Source organism: Mus pahari, chromosome 12 (genome assembly GCF_900095145.1).
Source record: "Mus pahari chromosome 12, PAHARI_EIJ_v1.1, whole genome shotgun sequence".
Taxonomy (NCBI): domain Eukaryota; kingdom Metazoa; phylum Chordata; class Mammalia; order Rodentia; family Muridae; genus Mus; species Mus pahari.
This window is the reverse complement of record NC_034601.1, coordinates 16,859,195-16,879,905: the sequence shown is the minus strand read 5'-3', so window position 1 is coordinate 16,879,905 and position 20,711 is coordinate 16,859,195. Positions and strand designations below refer to the sequence as shown.

Genomic DNA, 20,711 nt, shown 5'->3' with positions numbered 1-20,711 from the left:
AATAAACAGAGATGTGGTTCAAGTGGTACTCACAGTAAAGTTGATCAGATCATAGTACAGGTGAAGGTGCTTTTGCTTGGTGACGTGTATTGCGCCCGACTCATCTCTCTTAACCTGATGATGAGAATGAAGACAGCCCAGATATCAAATATTACTTGAATGATTTTTTTCAAATACTTGTATTCCACCTATAATGATTCCCATTTAGTATAGATAAGCCAAAAATACTGTGAGAGAAATTATTCTGTAGGTGAACAGCAACAGGTTCACCTGGCACCTGAGGGGCTAACGTTCACTTCAGCTTGCATTTTCCCGTGCGTACTACAGCAGATGTCTTTCTTCTAAGGCTCAGCTCCTTTCTGCCCCTCTAGTCCCATCTCTTGGCGTGCTGACCCCTTCACTGTCACGTGCCTGTGAGGACATGAGCTCTGGCCACAGGCTCAGCTGCACAGCTGTAACCATGCGGACGGAGTCACTTCCTTCTCGGTTTCCCATCTGTGGCACCAAGCTGTGCTTTATGGGCCACGGGTACAAAGTGTCTCATTAACTGCAAGACAGATGCCAGCACCACCTATTCTCTGAGGTTCTCTACAGTCCTCTTCCAACAAACTCTGGCCCCAACCTGGTTAATGACTTCCCTCCCTTTCTAGTGTATTCAATTGCTCCTTTAAAAGATCTGCTACCCTCATTTGCTCTCAAACATATTTCTGACTTTGTTTTTGAAAACAAAAACATTCCCTAAACAGATATATCCCTCGGTTTGCTTCTCACAGACATTATTTAGCCACACCCTTCCCCTCACAGCTGAGCACTATGGTTGGACGACTTTGCTCTTCTAGAGAGCCAGTTCTTTATCAAGTAGCCTCCACCCCATTCCACTGCTAATCAGACATCTGACAAGGACCTGGCAAACCACTCTGTGTCCCGGGTTTGACTCTCCAGCCTGCCTTCCATGATCATTCTCTAACTCTGCACTGTCCCAGGACTGACACTGTCCCAAAGGCTCCACCCCTCCTGTAGAACATCCCTCTGCCTCCTCCTCCCTTCTACTGCCTTTACAAGAACCACCCTTCCATTTGCCTTTTCTGTTTCCTCGGCCTTTCATGAGTGCCCAGAAAAATCAGAGCTGTGGTTTAGTTAGGTCTTCACTAAAGACTCATGTGCTAAAGACTGGCTTACTGGCCTGTGACATTACTTAGGGCTGGAGGGGGCAGTGGAGGGGTTGAAGAGGTGAGGGGATAACAACTTAAAGACATAGGGGTTTCTAAATGGAAGTCACTGTAGATCTCTCTCTCTCTCTCTCTCTCTCTCTCTCTCTCTCTCTCTCTCTCTCTCTCTCTCTCTCTCTGAATAGCTGCTATGAGGTGGGCAGCTTTGCCTTATGAACCCACTATGATGTAGTACCTTCCCACAGGTCAAAGGCGACAGGCGAACTGACCCAAGGACCACAAAACCTCTGAGATGTGAACCCAGATGACGCTGTCTGCACACACTGATGACCTCAGCTACTGTGCTGTCTAACAGCTAACACATAATGCTCTCTCGGTCTGCAGCCTTACCTTCTGTCCTAACAGTGTACATCTGTCCTTTCCCCTGCTGTCTGCTTGCTGGACTTCCAGTGTAACCCTTGAGAGTCCCGCTTCCATCTCTAACTCAGCATGATGGAATCTAAGTCACTCTCTACACAAGAGATTTTTCCCCTGAATGTTTCCTGGCTCTACCATGCAATGGCCTCTGATTGGTGCCTTTCGGTTCCTAGGCCCTGAATGACGAGAGGCTTGCCATTCTTTTAAAAATGTATTTGCTTAAGGACATCACACATACAGTACAAGTGCACAGCCCCTACCTTCCATAACCTATTATCTGTGCTATTTCTACACTGAAATGACACTTCATTACATCTTTACCGCTTTATTTACCTAGGAACCTATAACATCTGCCCACTGCCAATCCAAGCGATCTTACATAGATCAGGGACACCACTCAAGGACTGGCAAACTTGTCTGTAAATACTTTAGCCTTTGCAGACCACATAGGCTATCAGGCCTACTTAACTCCACCACAGCAGTGAAAAAGCAGCCATACATAACATGTGAGCTGGGCATGGTGCTGCATGCCTATAATCCTAACAGCTGAGAAGTAAAGGCAGGAGAATCAGGCGTCAAAGGCTAGCCTTGGCTACAGCATGAGTTTGAGACCAGCCTGGGCTACATGCGAGTTTGTCTCAAAAAACTTAAAATGTCTCAAAAAAAAAACCTTAAAAACTCAAAAAACTAAAATATAAATGAATGAGCATGACTATATTCCACTAAACATTTACTTACCAAAATCCATAACCATGCGTATGAGGTACATGGGCCCTAAGATTCCCGGACTCTAATCTAAATCCACCCACAGATTCAATTTCACATTCTCTCTAAGATCAGCTCTACCTGTGCTAGTTAAACAGGAGGTCAGCGTCTAGGCTCAGTTCTCAGCTTAGTGAGGAAGAGAGGGTAGGGGAGGATTTCTGTGTGCTCACTGTCATGACAGATCTAAGGAGTGCAGAGCCGGTTCAGGAGGCGGAGAAGGTGGCACTGAGCATGAGCAGCACAAGTGGGAAGCCCAGAGCTTTGCTGACAGGTGTCTGTGTGCGTGAAGAGACCAGCAGGGAAGCCATGCGAGTCTAGGACAAGCGCATGTGTGGTTTACACTGGGGAGGCGACTGGCCATGAAGGGGGTCAAAAGGAAGGGCCTGAAGACGATATGAGAGAGAGCACACTGTGATAGGGCGCACGGGGCACTGTGATAGACGCACGGACAAACCACTGATTATTTGTTAGCTGAAGAAATAACCAAGAAATAAACCCTGAGGACTAAAAAACCAAGAGAGTTCAAGCTTTTGCATTTTTTTAACATTAAAATTATCAGCAAATCTGGGAGAATATATTTTTATGAAGCTTTACAACAGACCCACCATCCCACTGCGGCCTACCAGGAGAAAGTGAACCATATCGCCTCTGCAGAAGGCAAGCATGGGATTCACACAGTTATTCACTGCCACGAAGTGCCAGGCCAGCAATGGAACACTGGAAGGATCCATCTGAGCGAAAGAAAAGATGGGGAAATGTTCACTGCAGTTAACCAGCAGAAGGATAAAGTAAAAACTCTGTTTAAAAATAGCATCTGACTACTGCTTTGTAAAACCTTCCCCAATTTCCCACAAGACTGGCAATGAGCAGGGACTGGAGGGACAGTTACAGGGAGGGTATGGGTTGAGGGTCATGACTTTTTATCTTGGCTGGAATTTGGTTATAAAAGTACATGCATCTGTCCAACTTCAAAAATATACACTCAAGATTTGTATATTTATTGTATATAACTTATACCAACAGATCTAAACAAATATGAAACTCTAGTTAATTATATTCACACTAATGTCCAAGGCAGAAGGTGCTGGTTTCAGTATTTCACTCTGAAATCTATTAAAAAGCTAAAGTATCTTGCTGGGTAGAAAGATGGGTAGATACACAGATATATAATAAAACACAATAAAACAAGCGAAAAGCCGGGCATCGTGATAACAACCTCATCGAGTAAAGGAGTCCGACCTAAGAAATATAAATGATAATCTCTCAGTCTGCCGTCTGGAAGGACAGACTGCCCCTCCTGGTACTGAAATACAATAGTACCCCCACAAGGAGACAAGAGCCATCTCGCTTGGTATCTCAGCTGCTGCTACCCAGCTGTGGCTCTGTGTCTTCACTCTCTGAGGCTGATTCAGAATGAGAACTGTACCCTCACCCCACGTTCTCCTATGTGTCTGCCTGGTCTCCACTTAGTGGAAAGGTTTGGGAAGGATTAGTAGGTGAAGTATGTCACTGGAGGAGGGCTTAGAGGTTTCAAAAGCCCACCCCAGATCCAGTCTCTCCCTCTCCCCATCTGCCTTCAACTTATGATCAGATGTAACAATCTCACCTACTGCTTCTGCACTATGCCTGCCTGTCTTCAGCCACACTTCCCACCATGATGGCCATGGACTACTCTGAAACCGTAACCAATCCCCCAGTTAAATGCTTTCTTTTATAAGTTGCCTTGGTCATGGTGTCTCTTCACAGCAATACAAAAGCAACTAAGACAATGGCATTCATCCCCTTCCAAAGAAGATGCCAACTCTCTTACAAACAATATCAGGAACAAAAGAAAACGCAACCTGAGATATCCATAGGGACTTATTCCAGGCTTAACCCTTGATTTTAGTGGCAAAATATTTGCATATAACCTATGAACATTCTCCCATGTACTTAAAATTGTCTCTTTAACAGTTAACAATTAAGTGTAAGTACTGTGCAAACATGTGCTATGCCGCCTCATTTAGAAAGTAACAAGCTAACATACCTGTACGTGTTCGGTTTAAAAGTAAACTTTTCTGACTAAGATGTGTGGCTGTTCGTATCCATGGAAGCACAAACACTTAGAGCCATCTGTGCTCCCTGAATGATAACATCTTCTAAAGTGACAGATGCCAAGAGTCAGAAACCATAGGAAGTATGCGTAGTACCAATCCATGGTGACTTTACAGTGGGGTGTGCCGACTCAGGGCGTCAAAGCAGCACACAGTGGGCATGACCCTGCCTCAGCACAGCTGTCTCACAGTGTTCTAAGACACTGCATTGCATACACCAGTCTGCCTGTCAGTGATCCATCCCAGGAGGATGACATACTCACCTCAAACGAGCAGTGAATGAAACTAGAAAACGCATGCGTGGAAGCAGGACAGCTACGCAGAGACTGGAGAGCTGAGCCGTTCGTGAGAGAACAGCTTCAAACATTACAGACAGCAGCAGGTACAATCTAGCATGGCTCCTAAATGCCACTTTATCCTGCTTGGTCTTCACCATCACTGCCTTCAGGAGCTCACTGAGCTTCCATAGCTGGATTTTTAAACAACTGCAGAGAATTCCCTGAGGATCACTCCCTCCACCCGCATGACTTGCTCCTTCCCTTTGCCAACAAAATGGAGTGGTGCTTACCCGTCCGTAGGGGAAAGTCATCCACACTTTCAGGGATGGTTTCAACCCAATGACCAATATCTAGAGGGAAAAGTACGTATTATTCTCATCATTTACCTTGCAACTCTCACACGGTGTTCAAAGTCTCTAGAGCTAAGGGCTCAGTCCTCTAAGCATACCTACCTTTGTTAAGGATGCCATGGCCAGCAGTGAGAACTGCGTGATCGGATGGTCTTTTAGCTCGGGCTTGGAGTGCAGGGGCTCGATACAGCAGACCTCACCCTTGGAGCCGCTGAACAGGCACCGAGACTCACACGTTCGCACGCCCATCACTCTCCTGAAAATGTAAGACATTCACAATCGATTCAGAGATAATCCAAGATACTATCACCTCTACCTTGACTGACTGCAAGCACAATCAGTTACACGATCCACAGGATGGCAGCATCTTCTCACTACTCGGGATAGATCTGCTGCTCTCCCGGTACGGACATTCGACAAGCCTGCCTCTGTATGGAATAGAACAAACTCTTTACCCATGTCTTGGCTCTTGCCTTTATTCCTCTCTGAAAGCTGTCATCCTGGCAGGCACACTCCAGCCATGCTGGCTTCGCATCCCCGCTCATGCCTACCTCCTGGCCTTGTGTGGGCGAGTCTGCCTGGGGTTCTTCCAGTAGAGTTGTCACTTGCTAACTCGGATCTCTCAGCTGGTCCCTCTCAGGTATTACTGTCTACAGAAGCCTTCCTGAGTTACATCCAAATGCTTGCCCGCACACGGTCTGTCCCCTCACTCATGTACACCTACTGAGGCTATGCCATTTCTTTTTCTGTTTGTTCCTGTCTCCCTATGCTTACCCCAACTATTCTGTTAAGAATCAGGACCTTCCTGTTTTCTAACTCTAGCTCTGGTGTCTAGAAACAGGAGATGCTCAGTAGACATTACCCAGGTAAATGAGCCATATTGTCTCAGCAATTACCTTGTGCTTTGTATTTAAGAAGTTATGAAAAAAGTAAGAAACAAATATGGGCTGAAGAGATGGCTCAGCGGTTAAGAGCACTGGCTGCTCTTCCAGAGGTCCTGAGTTCAATTCCCAGCAACCACATGGTGGCTCACAACCCTCTGTAATGAAACCTGATGCCCTCTTCTGGTGTGTCTGAAGACAGCTACAATGTACTCATATATATAAAATCAATAATAAATAACTTTTTTTAAAGAAGAAATAAATATAGACATTAACCTTGAGAATTTATGGAAACAAAATACACATTATACATTATATTCTACACTTTTTAAACCTTGGCTTCACAAATATTCTTAAGGTAGTTAAGGCAATTCTAAGACAGGAAAACCCTTTTGTACTTATATGTTATAAGCAAGTGGGCTTGGAGCCTACACTAAAATTAGTGAACTATCCAGAATAGATTCTAACCTGACAGCACATAAGCGTCCCCTGGGGAGTCAGAATCTAGAATCCCAGTTTGGACCGGAGATAAAATCATGGAGCGCAGGTCTAGACTCCCACATGCTGTATAGAGCTCCCCAGGTGACTGTAACAGAGCCAGAACCTATCTGCAAACACCTGGACCTGCCAGACGTCCCCATGTTCAATTTCAAACCATTAAACAGCAAATCTTTCCATTTTTCAACAAAGGTCCATTAGTCTCTTACTTAAATGTTAGCTCAAAAACAGAGCCTCCACTGTCGTTGCAAATCGCAAGAGTTGGATCATCTGTGAACTAAACAGAGAAGGACTTTACTTTCTTAAAGCAATCAGGCAAGCGTAGATCATGAGGGGAAAAATTACAAAGTTTGAAAACAAAATACACACTCAATATCTAAAATAACCCAGATTTGGTTCATCACTCTAAGTGTACAAATTGTCCTTACTTCCATTAATATTAACTCAGTATCATTAAATAACTGAGCCTTTCTAAAAGCAAAACGGGGTGAGATGGCCCAGAGGGCACAGGCACCCATCACCAGGCCTGCTGACAAGAGTTCTATCTATCCCTGACACTCCCATGGTAGAAGCAGAGAACAGTCTCCCACAAGTTGTCCCATGGTCCACACGCATAAGGTAGCACACACCACTCCCTGCAATACACACACAATAAATAATATTCATTTTAAAAGGTAAAACAATCTTTCATCAGAATAAAAGGGGGGAAAACTAGCTTGAGTTGATAAAAACCCTGGTGTTCTTGTCTTAGACCTTGCATCAAGGGTTATAACTGGTACTAAGTGGGCAGGACCAGGCAGATACACTGCCACTGATGACTTCTTAATAAAGACAGACATGAGTAAGTTTCTTGGGTCTTTGGGAAATAAACTGTTTGAGTAAGTGTTCTGAGTGGCTAAGGAGCACAGCCGCTGCATCCACAATAAACTCTTCCTAGAGTCTATCTGAATGGCTGTAACCTAACTTGCAAAGCTCAGACTAACGGCTTTCACAGGGAGACAGTTCCAAGGTGGTAAATGCTACTGGATTCAAAAGGAAATGATGAGGCCGGGCGTGGTGGCGCACGCCTTTAATCCCAGCACTCGGGAGGCAGAGGCAGGCGGATTTCTAAGTTCGAGGCCAGCCTGGTCTACAGAGTGAGTTCCAGGACAGCCAGGGCTATGCAGAGAAACCCTGTCTTGAAAAAACAAAAAACAAAAAACAAAAAAAAAAAAATCAAAAGGAAATGATGGAGTTTGTGACTTACAGGGACTTGCCTCACGACGCCTGAATGAACTCAAGTTCATTCTGAACCGGCCACTTTTACTCAGAGATAGCTGAGATACAAAAGGTGGCTGTACAACACTCCCTCAGTCCCACACACCAGCATGACAAACAGGTCCCCATCCCTGCTCCCAAAGCCTAGAGATGTACAGTTAGCTGCGAAGGGCAGAAGCACATGTTTATGGATGTGTGTGAGATGTCTGTTCCAGTGCAGGAAAAGCACATTTGTAGAATTACACACATATACTACACACAGGATCCAAGCCTGGGCTATCAATGATAATCAGACCGTCTAGAAAAGGCTGAGTTAGTTACTCAAAGGCAAGTAGATGTTAGTTAGTCCTTGACTCCAGTTACACTGAGGCATATGCATCTCTCTCTGATGCCAGTGTCTGCAAAGCCTACTTTGAAACTGTTCCCAAACTGCACAGCTCCTGGAACTGCACTTTAATCTCAGCTGTGTCCCTCCCTTTTTTTATACACCTATAATTCTTTTGTTTCTTATTCTATCACCCAATAATCTTTTTCCCTACAAAAAGACTAGTTATTACTTCAAGCAAACATTTATTGAGCAGTTACTATGGGCAAAACATAAAAATAAGTGACGAACAGATTCTGATTTCAAAGATCTTAATATATTAAGAGAGATAAAACATTGCAGACAACAGTACCATTAGAAGTTGGCATGTGCTATAGAAAGAGATTGAGATAAATCAGCTTTGTGCACGGAGAGCGGAGAGTCTCTGACTCATCTTGGCTGTGTGCATCATTACTGAACGCTTCAATGGTGCTCTGTCACAGAAGACTTTTGTAACTAACCTAGATGCAGATCTATAAGCTCCAGATGCCACAGGCTTTAAAAAGCATGTGTGTGGATAAGAGAGCTGCATAGCTAAGCAACCAAGTATGCGCATGATTAAATCTAGAAGAGCTGGTTTTAGAATCCCCTTGATAGAGTCCTTTACCTTTTATGCTTCTGAACATGGGCTCGCCAGCATGAAAAGGCAGGCTTCACATGAGCTATAAATGAAGCCTGTTACCTAAGTCAGTTTTATGCTTTTCAGGCCTGAGAGTAAAAAGGAAAAAAACAATACTCCGGCCATGCTACTTTCCCTTTAGAGGCCTGGAAAAAAATAAACCAAACGACTCACTTCTAAATATACTCTAAGCCCTGGCTCTTCCACAGTTGGTGCCTCAAACCTCGGGCACCGCCCAACAATGGGCAGCCGTTCACCCCTCAGCAATAAAATCTTGGCCAATTGAACAAGGTAAAGAGATCATTTAAAATCTCCATATGAGGTTTTTAGTAAAGTATTGCTTCTCTGCTGCCAAACTGAGTTGGCCTTTTTACTCTTTATTGCTAGACTTCAGTTAAACCTGAAGCTGTATATGTTCATACTAGTCCATCTCTGGCTTTTAACTTGAGAAAATATCTTATTGGGTTCATCAAATAATATTCAACTTCATGTTAAATAAATTTAGGGGTTTCTGGTTATCAAAATATTTAATGTGGCTACAGAGGCTTAGCAATAATGACAGTTAACACATGGAGGGGGAGCTGTCACCTTGATGTGCAAGATTGCAGTCCCTGGAGGATGAGCATCTGTTATTGATCTGAGAAGTTTTCCACTGGCCAAATCCCACATGGTGATCTGTAAGACAAGCAAAGGCTTTAAAACAAATGTATTGCTTTTGGACTTAGGTATCCTGCCTTTTGGCTGAAATAACCCATTCCTCATCTATAAACATTGCAGGCAGAAAGCCATCAGGTTAAACACACCCACAAACTGAGACCACATTAGAGTACCATGTCTTTACTCCATCCTCATTGCCTGCCTTCCGCCTTACCTGATAAGTCAATCTGTTGAGCGTGCATTAAAAATGTACAAAAGGCATCACATCGAACCAGCTGTGATGCAAAGATCAGGGAATGAGAGAAACCAAGACCTATCACCACAAAGAAGAAAATGCCAAAGCTATTGTCCAGGAACGCAGCAATATGAGTGTATTTAAAAGTGGCCACAGAGGGTCGGGAGGTGACTTAGTTGGTAAAACGCTTGTTCTGTAACCATGAGAACCTGTGTTCAATCAGTACAACACATGTGAAAATGACAAGTGTTGGAGCAAGGCAGATGGCTCAGCAGTGAAGAGCACCACTTCTCTTAATGGATCTGAATTCATTTCCCAGCATGCACACAGGAAGCACACACACACTTTAAAATAAAAATCTTTCAAAAGCAGGGGAAGGGGAATATGCATGGCTTATGATTCCAGCCCTGGCTCACTACTCTAGAATAACTGAGGATAATAGCTAATGCTGTCCTTCAGACTCTATACACGTACACACACACACACACACACACACACACACACGAGCGCGTGCTCATCAAAAACTAAATGAAAGCAGCCATGTTTATGTACAGCTACCGTAAAAGGATAGATTTATTAAAAAAAAAAAAAGCTATCTACTAAGATAGACACTGTTAAAATAGCTACAGATTCTAGTTCTAGTTCAGTCAGGAACAATGATTTTAAAAATCTACATAAAGGTCACACTAAAAAGCCTCAGGATGGTACTAACAGGCATGTGCATTATTTCACAACACACACATGCATTTGCTCTTCAAAATACTGGTCTAAGAGATTCAGGTGTTATTCAACATCTGTACATCTTACCTGTCCTTTAGCAAAGCCACAGAGAAGTCTTGAGCAGTCGTTGTTGATGCTGAGGGCAGAGATAGCTCCATACTGCCCTCCGACACTGGTGCTACCCAGACAGAGCCGCAGTGCTTGATTCTGATCTGAAGAAGGGAAGCCAGTTAGATACTAAGATAAGACAGGAAGACCTACGAGAAAACATAAACAAACTAACTATCTCTAAGCTGCCTTTTCCTACAATCCTAGATTTTTTTTTTGCACTATTTCTAAGATGTTAGGATATAGGGAAGGATATAGGGTAGGTGTGTATGTGTGTGTGTGTGTGTGTGTGTGTGTGTGTGTGTGTCTATGTGTCTATGTATGCATGTATACATGTGCTGTGTCTTTCTGTGTCTGTGTGTTTGTGTATCTGTCTCTGTGTGTCTGTGTCTGTGAGTCTATGTGTGTGTGTCTGTGTGTGTTGTCTGTCTACATCTATCTGTGTCTGTGTGTCTGTCTGTGTCTCTATGACTGAGGTGCAGATGCCTGTATATGTTTATGCAGGAGCCACAGAAGGATGGTAGACAACTGCCAGTGTCCTCTTTCCCTTGTTTTCTTAGCTAGGGCCTCTCGTTGAACTTAACATTCACCATTCAGCTAGACTGTCTGTCCAGAAAGTTCCTGGGATCCACCTGTCTCTATCCCATAAGACTGGCATCAGAGAGGCAGGCTCAGCCATGCCAGCTTCTATGTGGGTGCTAGGGACTTGAGCAATGTTCTCTCACTCACGCAGGAAGTGTTCTGACCCACTGAGTCATTCCCAACTCCAAAGGACATTTTCTCTGAAAACTCCAAAATTCAAAATGTATTCATTTAAAATTTGGCTCAGTGGTTAAGAGCACCAACTGCACTTCAGAGGACCCAGGTTCAGTTCCCAGCACCCACAAGGCAGCTCAGAACAGTCTGAAACTCCAGTCCCAGGGGAATCTGACACCCTCTTCTGGCCGCTACAGGCACTACACACATACTGTGCATGTGCAGGCAAGAACACCCACATGCAGAAAACATCATTTAAAATTATTAAAATAGATTTTTAAAGAAAAAGAGGTTTTGTTAAAATCTACATTCATGCTATCCAGATAGAAAGGGTTGACCAAACAAATGAACTGAATAACGAAAGCAAAATTTTAAATAGTTAAAACCTTAGCCCCATCCAAAATTACACTACACAGATAATTTTGCGGCTGTAATGGCACTCGGGAGGCCTGAGGTGATTGATGGCTGTCCCACATCTGGCACACAGAAAACACTCAACATTTTCTAAGTTATTTTAGATTTCAAAATCCCAAGGTAAATATTCAGAAACAATAAACCCATAAACATACAAGGTCTGATATATTTTTAAAGTTCTATTTGTATTTCATATCCAGGATTATATAATAATTTAACCCTAATTATTAAAACCTTTTCTACAGTTTCTTACCTCCAATTAGGACATGATTTTATTTTATTTTTTTCTTTTTTTTTTTCTCTACTGAAACTGCTTATAGCTCAGATTGTTCACATACCAGGAGTCACAGCTGACCATGACTGGGCAGTGGTATTTTATGTGTACTACTAATTTATACAGGCAAGACATGGGCTAAAAGTAAGAGGGCACAGAACTGATATTGAAATCTCATTCTAACGCTCAAGTTCCCAAGTCTGGGTTGCCTACCTCCCAGGCACAGCAGTGTACAAATAGCACAGCTGAGACTCTCTGCAGCCCTGCTTTGGGATTCAAGCCCTACAGTTCTGAAGCACCAACAGATTTACTATGGCTTTGGATTTCACAAACTTCAGTTAAGTGTTCTTACATGGCAGAGAACCAGAAAACTGTGAAATCCAATCAAATAGAAAGTATACAACTTAAGAATAAAGGAAACTACAAGACTGGCAATGGAAAAAAGAGGAAGGGGGAGGCATATGCAGCTTGCACAGCAAAGACCTATACATGGCCGGGTGTGACGGTGCACACCTATGACCCCAGCACTCAGAGGCAGAGTGGGGAGGACCAGGAAGTCGAGACTGGCTACATAGTACGTTCAGAGCCCATGGGGCTACATGACACCCTGTCAAAAGAAAAGCCATAAATGCCTATGCTTCCCTTCCTACAGCTCTCACATAATAAAAACTAGTTAAGAAAGGAAAGAAACTAAATTGCCAGCCTTTGTCACTCCTGAAGCATATGCTAACTTTCTATGCTACAGTCCATGCCAATGAAAAGAGTTGTTTGTTTCAATGTTTTTGTCTTGTTTCTATACCATCCCTGATAAGGCAGCAAGCCTGTGAACCCTGGATGTCAATTTCCCCTCTACTAAAGAGTTACGGGCACTGCTGCTTTACACGTGAGCAATTTCAGGATACTCCTTAGCTTCGCGTAGCCTCCCACTTTCATCTATGGCTTCATGGAGAGGACAGTTTATTTTATTCTATTTTATTTTTGGTTTTTCGAGACAGGGTTTTTCTGTATAGCCCTGGCTATCCTGGAACTCACTTTGTAGACCAGGCTGGCCTCGAACTCAGAAATCCGCCTGCCTCTGCCTCCCGAGTGCTGGGATTAAAGGCATGCACCACCACACCCAGTGAGAGGACAGTTTATTAAAGTCAAATAATTTACACAAACGGCCAGTTCAGTGCCCATCAAATATGACTGGCTTTACAATGAAAACTAATCTAAGGTTTTATTTATACACAATACTTTTAAGGTAGCAAAGACGGTGACAGGAGACAAACTACATATAAAATATAATCTACTTTGACTCCATGAAGCTATCTTTCAATTTTTATTTTTTATTTATACATCCTATTGTTATGGTACGCAAAGCTTGCTATGTGTCTAACTCCAGAAGTAGCTGTTCCATGGGAAAAAGATTGGGGTTCTCCGATCATAGGGGCTAAACATTCTGTACTCCAGATGAATCCACCCAAGGCAGGGAGTGGTGGGCTGGAATCACATACAGCCTGGGTAAGACAGTGACAGCTTGCAGTCACAGTGAAGGAATAAAAGTGTGCACACAAGAGAAGGACGAGTTGGGGTGAGCACTGCCCGGGAAAACTTGTTCTACTCTCCCTGCATCCTGGAGCCTCCTCCTAGCAGAGCACTAAGGATGTACTAAACTCATAGTACATCTACTTTACCAAGAAGTATAAACTATGTCTGGTTAACACTGTCAATTTAGCATTCTAAAACAACAATGTTGATGTTATCAGCAGGTGACCACCACCACACACACACACACACACACACACACACACACACACTTCCCAGTTTGATATGAACAATCTGATAATTACCATGTGACACAAATGCAGGTGTTATTATCAGAAGTAATAATATAGCTCACAAATTAATTTAAGAGGACTCTAAGTCCAGAATCACAAAAGGCACAGTAGCTGGGTGTGGTGAACCATGCCTATAATTCCAACACAGGTGGCACAGGCAAAACTGCAGCAAATTCAAGGCCAACTTGTTCTACTCAGTGAGTCCCAGGGCAACCAGAAATGCACCGTGATACTTTGTCTCAAAGCAAAAAACAACGACAACAAAAAAAAGGCTATTTGGCAGTACAGTGAATGACACTTGTTTTTCATTAGTACCAGAGGAGCATCCCTAATTCAAACAACCAAACCCTGAAGTACTCCACATTCCAATCCATTCTGAGTATCAGACTGACTTTCCAACACTTGGTTTTGGAGCATTCTGAATTTTAGAGTTTTAAAGTAGGGATATTCAGCCTGTGAAGTCTATACAAATATTCCAAAATCCCGAAGACTCAAAATCCGCAGCACTCCTGACACCAAGCATTTGGCTAATACTCAAAGCACACTTTGCTTAGGCTTGACCTCATGCTAGGCTTAGCTGTAACATGAAAAATACCAACGAAAAGCCACAGGTAATAGCTTAAAATCGAAAGCTGAACATACTTCAGGAATTTTTCTTTCCATTTACTAAAATGAACCCAGTCCTCTGTATCTTCAAACTAATTTTTAAATTAGTCTCACAGACAATGAGAAAAGGAACTAGTGACAAGGAGTCAAATGTACTGGTAAGCAGGGAAGTCTACCCTGCCAGTAGCCACTACTCTCAAGTGCTATTTTTCTTATCCTTTATTCATTCACATTGTAATGAGCTCTAAGCCCAAGAGAAAGTAAAAAAGGAGACCTCATTATAAACCATTTGTCACCCCTGATATAAAGGAGCAGACACACTTTAACTGAAGAGCTCATACAGCCAAATCCTTCCTTCTGTGAAGCTCTCTCACCAAGCACACGGAATCCCATGGCTAACTGGCTACCTTCAAGAATGTTGCGTCTACAGAAGAGCCAGTGTTCATTCCCAGGCATGCATGCCACTGTGATGCTAGGGTACTTTAAAAACACAAGCAGTCCATTAACTGACAGACCAGAGTACAAACAGAAGAGCTGTGGCTGCCCTGAGCACAAAGCAGGTGTTTCAGAAAAGCCTGGAAAAGGCCAGTTACTTCACAAAAGTGTCAAGAAACTAGATAACAAGATAGCATTACATTAAAGACTGAAGTGACGTTGTGTTAGAATGTAGAATTCTGTACTCATGCATTAACTGAGAGGTGCTTAAATCCCATGTGGCTCATTATTAATAAAGTTTATGACAAAAATAATGTTAGTGCAGACCTCCACTGGAGGACACAAACTTCAAGAAAAGGCTCAGAACTGTACAAAAAGATTAGAGGAAACAGAACATTCTGACAACTACCTAAAAGAATCCCATATTTTTAGCTAAACTAAAGCATTTAAAATATGCATATATTTTGAATTTTTTACAATGCCTGTTTCAACCAATTTTTAAGTAGCGATTTATTTTTCTTTTAAAAAAGGCTTAAGTGTAATTGACAATACTCGCTTTCAACATTAAAAAGCTCAAAAGAAAAGGAACTGTTCATGCATACCAAATTTACTATACCTTTTCCTTTGGAATCCATGGAGAAAAGATCAAAAGAGAGGGAGAAAAGGCAAGAAATCAGTTCAAAGGTTCAGAGAGAAATGCAGGTAAGTGGTGAGCTTTGTTTATCTGCAGGAGTGACAGACACTGAATTTGCTTAAGAGGTGTTCCTAATGTTTGTGGTAACAATCGGGGACTGGCTCTGGGGAAAGAGAAAACACGCAACATTCAAATTAGAGCACAGGAAGCAAAGGCGTGATCCAGTTAAACAGAAACGAAACAATTCAAAGACATCACCAGTGCACACCAAGGACGAATGGAAACGGACGAGGTGAGAACCGCACAAGACACACCTGGTGCCACACGCTGTAACTGCGCAAGCCTTTCAGACATGCGGGATCACTGTCTTAATGACTCGGACCTGTTCCACAGAGAACCTAATGGTGATCAAAGTCAGTCTTTCTGTTAGGTTTCTTCTGTGATAAACAAAGGCAGGGTTTCTCTGTGTGGCCCTGGCTGTCCTGGAACTTGCTCTGCTGACCGTGCTGGTCTCCAACTCAGAGACCTGCCTGCCTCTGCCTCTATGTGCCAACACCACCCAGCAACCAAGCCCAACGGCTCGTCTAGACACTTTGTAGTATCTGCAATTTGTTTCTGAGCTTTCTAGCATATTTGAATGCATTTGTTCAAAAGCACTGTCCAAACATCTGTCTCTTACAAACAACCAGTGAAATGTATTAACTGTACTATAAAAGTTCAATGCAAAACCAGAGTACTGTTGTTCTTCCACAGAACATCCACTCTGGCATACTGTCTTCCGTGTGAAGCCATAAGAAAAGATTGTTTCACCACATCTACAGAAAAAGCCCGAGGATTTTAGAAAAACAGCAGGCAGGTCCAAGGCAATGAGAGACAGCATCACAGCATGCACTCTTCCGTGTTAGCAGACTTGTCTGCAATAAGCGCTGCACCGAGGAGGATAAGCAGTCACATTCTTCTGACCTCTGGATTAGTGCCGAGCCGAGGAAAACTGACCACTACTGAAGGGAAGGAAAAACATCAACATACATCCCCTGGCAGATAAGCACTCCAGTATGCTCTGCCCACCGTTATCTTCAGTCCCTTTTCATTTCTTACAGTTCTGCCTCTTTTCTTTCAGGGAAAAGAACTGCTTAAAATGCTGGAGACTGCCGATCTAGGAACTAGTATCATAAAATTCTGGACTTGATTGTGTGCACATCCCTTAGCCCTGGTCTCACTCACTTCCTGCACAGGGTGTTAGAGCACTGAAACAAGACTGTGAGAGCCTTCCCCGGAGTTTAATGATCTAATAAATTATAACCCTGAAGGAAACAAGGCCCTCCCACCTACCAGCGACCATGCTCATACAGTTGTCTGGAAGGCAATAAGGCAAGAACATGAAGTCTTTAATGCTCGTGTCCCAGACCACTTGTAGGAATTTGTTTTAAAATTTGATCATATGCAAAAAATACAGAAACACAGCTGCCCGTGACACTACTGTTTAGAAAACAGCTTAAGTGGCTTTTTTTTTTTTTTTTTTTTTTGAGACAGGGTTTCTCTGTGTAGCCTTGGCTGTCCTGGAACTCACTCTGTAGACCAGGCTGGCCTCGAACTCAGAAATCCACCTGCCTCTGCTGCCTCCCGAGTGCTGGGATTAAAGGCATGTGCCACCACGCCCGGCCTTAAGTGGCTTTCTTGAGCTATGAATCCATTTGAAGGAATGTTGTGTGTCCATTAAAACGATGTTCCAGGCCTGTGCTCTCAATACTGCGAGGCTAAGGCAAGATGGCCAGCATGATTCTGTGGCCTGTCCAGGCCACATAGCAAGTTCTGGGCAAGCCTAAGCTACACAGTGAGACATCTCAAATGAACAAAGAAGATGCAAATATAGAAATGCTGGGGAGGCACTGCTGTAATGAAAGCAGGCTCTAATTATCAGTCTCACTAGGGAGTATGCACATACCTATATACATATATGGGACAAAGGCTGGATGGCTATCAGAAGTACTATAAATTATCCCTAGATAATAGAATTTGACATTTTATATTTTCCAACATGTGCACACCTATGTTTTTGTACATTTTCTACTATAGATACATATCAATTATAAAGAAAGAGCTACCATTTAAAGATTCAATTCTAAAGTTCTCTCAGGGAAATTACACTTGGGTTTCTAATCTTCTGCTCCTCAAGAAATAAAACAATTATTTAAATCAACCACATTTGAAAAGAATAGGTATTACAATTATATGTTAAATAAAGCTTTTGGAATAATGGAAAATTTATAAATGGAAAGTCAAATTGTTCAGTAACAATGGAAAGTAACTAGTTATTCGCATGTATGGTAAAAATCTAAGACTCCACAGAAATCAAACTATGGTTCTGTTAATAAAGCACCCTCACATAACCCTTACTGAGCAGTTCTTGCTATTTTCCCATTTAAAAAAAGTAAAAAATACAGATCTTGAGACCCAGAGGAGAACACTCACACAGACACAAAGAGCTAAGCATATTATCTGATGGATTTTAAATGTTTAAATAGATCAAAACAGTCTGCTTGCATACTGAATTCAAAGGCAAGGGACTAATGAAACTGATTAGGTCACAGTTTCTACTATGCAAATAGGCTATCCGTGCTCTCTTAACTCAGAAAACAAGCCAACTACAGGGTAACATTTTTTTTTTCAGTTTAGAGAGATTTACAATGGAAATGACTCAGAAACCTGGGGAACCCGATTCCCTGAAGACTGTTTTGAGCACCCATGACTGGAATCTGACTTAGAATAAAAAATCGTTATCACCACCAGCCGGAGGGAGACAGGCTGACAAGCCAAGGCTCTTTCCAACATCATTCCTCTGTGTAGGTGCAGAGAACCCCAGCAGCTGTGCTGGCAGAAACACCGTACGTATTCATAAGGGAGGAGAAACATGCAGTGTGCAGTCGAAGGAAGCCATGAGCAGTCATTTCTAACTTAAAAATACCAACTAATGCTTCTTCATGTTTTCCCTGTTACATCCATGAAAATCAAGTCTACCATACAAAATGCAATTAAAGGACATTTTAAAACCCAAAAGGAATCTTAATATTCAAAATAAGAAAGTAGTTAGAAAATTACCAAATATTAAAGCCAGTCCGTGAGATGTTCCCACTGCTATCAGGCTGGACACCGCCTGGAAAGGAAAGGGAGAGAGAGTGCAGTCAGTGTCGACTCTGCTTCCCCCCGGGCCACCGGCAGATGTGCCAGCCGCCAAAATAAGCCACTTCACCCAGAGAGCAAAGTGAGAAATCAGCCTAGGGCACAGTCACTTCTAAGAATCCCTCTAAGTTTAGGAGAAGTGTTATCAAAATACCAGATATTCAATATTATATATAAACTAGTCATTTGGCTTCCTTTAAGTCTTCAGTTCTCAACCTATGAGTCACAACTCCTTGCCGGGGGGAGGTCAAATGACCCTTTCACAGGAGTCCCCTAAGACCATCAGAAAACACAGATATTTACATTACAATTCATAACAGTAGCAAAATTACAGTTATGAAGTAGTAACAAAAATAATTTTATGACCACAACATGAGCAACTGTATTAAGAGGTTGCAGCATTAGGAAAGTTGAGGACCACTGTTAAAGCAACTTTAAAATTAAAAAAAAAAAACCCACCCCTCCCCGGCAGCCCACTAAAGAGGTGCTTATAGTGCCCACACAGGGCCTCTTGCAATGTGGGGGATGAGAATACTTTTCTCCAGTTTATCACCAGCAGGCAAGGGACACCAGAATGTTCCACTTGAGCCCACTTCTTCAGCAGTGACTAATGGGAAAGCCATGTAGGCCGCTGAAGGGAACCAGAACACAGATTCTTAATGCACTTCCAAGCCTCCTTTAGCTTGCCCCAGCCACTCCAGACACCCTGTGCAGGCCAGGCCCTGGGGTCCATAGCTGTGGAGTGTGCATTAGCAGAGTGAGCTCACTCATGCGATTTCAGCCCTTACAGGACAAGGGACACAGCTCACAGGGAGCTAATGCTGGAAAGGTCTGTTATTCCATTACCTGCTCTCAGGCAAACCTACGAGCCAAATAATAAAGTAGAGAAGCCAAACTCCAACATGACCAAGCTTTAAACCCGACTAACAAAACAGCTTAAGAATTTATCGTAATAGCACTGAATAGTTTAAGAATAAACCTGAGAACTCAGTGAAATTAAAAATCTTACCTTAAGGGTTGAAAGGTATACTTACAATTGCTGTAGGCAAGCCAGCATCTACTTTGTCCTAAACGAGATTTTAAAAAAGAAGAATTTGAAAAAGATAACAGCATTGAAAGTAAGCATGCAGCCTCTCTTTATGCACACACTGACTTAACAACTTAGGTAAGAAATGCGCCCTCAGCCTGCCCCTCCAGTCAGCTCCATTCCAAAGCTATGGACAGCAATCAACAATCGTGAAAGCAGACGGTTGTATTTAACTGACTGTAACAGAAACTCTGGGTACTGATTAGAAATACAGTATTTCTAATAAAATAAATAAATAAATAAAGAGAAGAAGGAGGCCTGTTTTCCATAATGCGAACAGACTAGAGTCTACAGGACCAAAAGCGTAGAATCAAAGATTTCAGAAAGGGGAACGTGCTGCGGGCACCCCATGTCTTAGGAGGAGGCTTCCCTCCAGCAGATTAACTCCACCATCTAAATGAAGCCCACCGTCCATGGGAAGCAACAAGTCCATTGTCAGACATGGTGAGGCCAAACATGAAGTACCAAGTCAGCTCCTCCCCAGTGACCACAACACAAAAGCCACCAGCTGTCTAACAGTAATCTCCATTCCTTCAGAAAACTAACAAGTCCTGTTCATCAATCCTAACACACATCCTGTGGACTGTGTTAGATGCAAGGAATGCTACACAGGTGTCTATCTGAGGCTTGCATAGCCTGAGGTAATCATCACAGCTTGGGTGACACAATACCGGGGCAGTGTCCAGAACTGACCCACGGCCTGATATAAATATCTCATGCACAATTTGCATTCTGTTCTGCATGGAGAAAAACAGGGATGAGAGAGCTCAGATGAAAAGTATGAACCATATTCAAATGAATGCAGAAGCCATCTGACTTCAAAAGATATAAAGGACAGATGTGGGAATCATTTCAACACTAAATTGGAATTCTCCTAGGGTGGAGCAGGGAAATGAAGGAGAGGGGTGTAGGGGATGGATGGGTCGACCAAAAGTAAATGTTATCAAAGTGCCGTAAGGAAACCTTCAATCTTGTATGCTAACTAAAAAATAAAAACACTCTCGAAACAGAGATGAATGGGAAAGACAAAAATGGGAAAGTCAAGTGGCCTAGCTGGGCAGTGAGCTAAGGCACAGGTGGGGTGGCTGGGCAGT

The 20,711-nt window shown here is 42.9% G+C and overlaps 1 protein-coding gene across 5 annotated transcripts in view; it reads right to left on the bottom strand.

The window, feature by feature from the left end:
* Vps8 (VPS8 subunit of CORVET complex) overlaps positions 1–20,711 on the bottom strand; it is a 216,139-nt gene that overhangs the window by 165,107 nt on the left and 30,321 nt on the right. For 3 of the 5 annotated variants that reach the window (XM_029544439.1, XM_029544437.1, XM_029544438.1), the window contains exons 6-15: positions 19,565–19,597; positions 18,450–18,504; positions 15,333–15,338; positions 10,391–10,515; positions 9,280–9,366; positions 6,661–6,728; positions 5,175–5,328; positions 5,013–5,072; positions 2,975–3,082; positions 34–114 (exon numbers count right to left, since the gene is read on the bottom strand). In XM_029544439.1, coding sequence (XP_029400299.1) covers positions 34–114; positions 2,975–3,082; positions 5,013–5,072; positions 5,175–5,328; positions 6,661–6,728; positions 9,280–9,366; positions 10,391–10,515; positions 15,333–15,338; positions 18,450–18,504; positions 19,565–19,597 — 777 coding nt within the window. The remainder of the gene's footprint in view (positions 1–33; positions 115–2,974; positions 3,083–5,012; positions 5,073–5,174; positions 5,329–6,660; positions 6,729–9,279; positions 9,367–10,390; positions 10,516–15,332; positions 15,339–18,449; positions 18,505–19,564; positions 19,598–20,711) is intronic. The other 2 variants (XM_021209011.1, XM_029544440.1) reach the window with 1 other exon arrangement.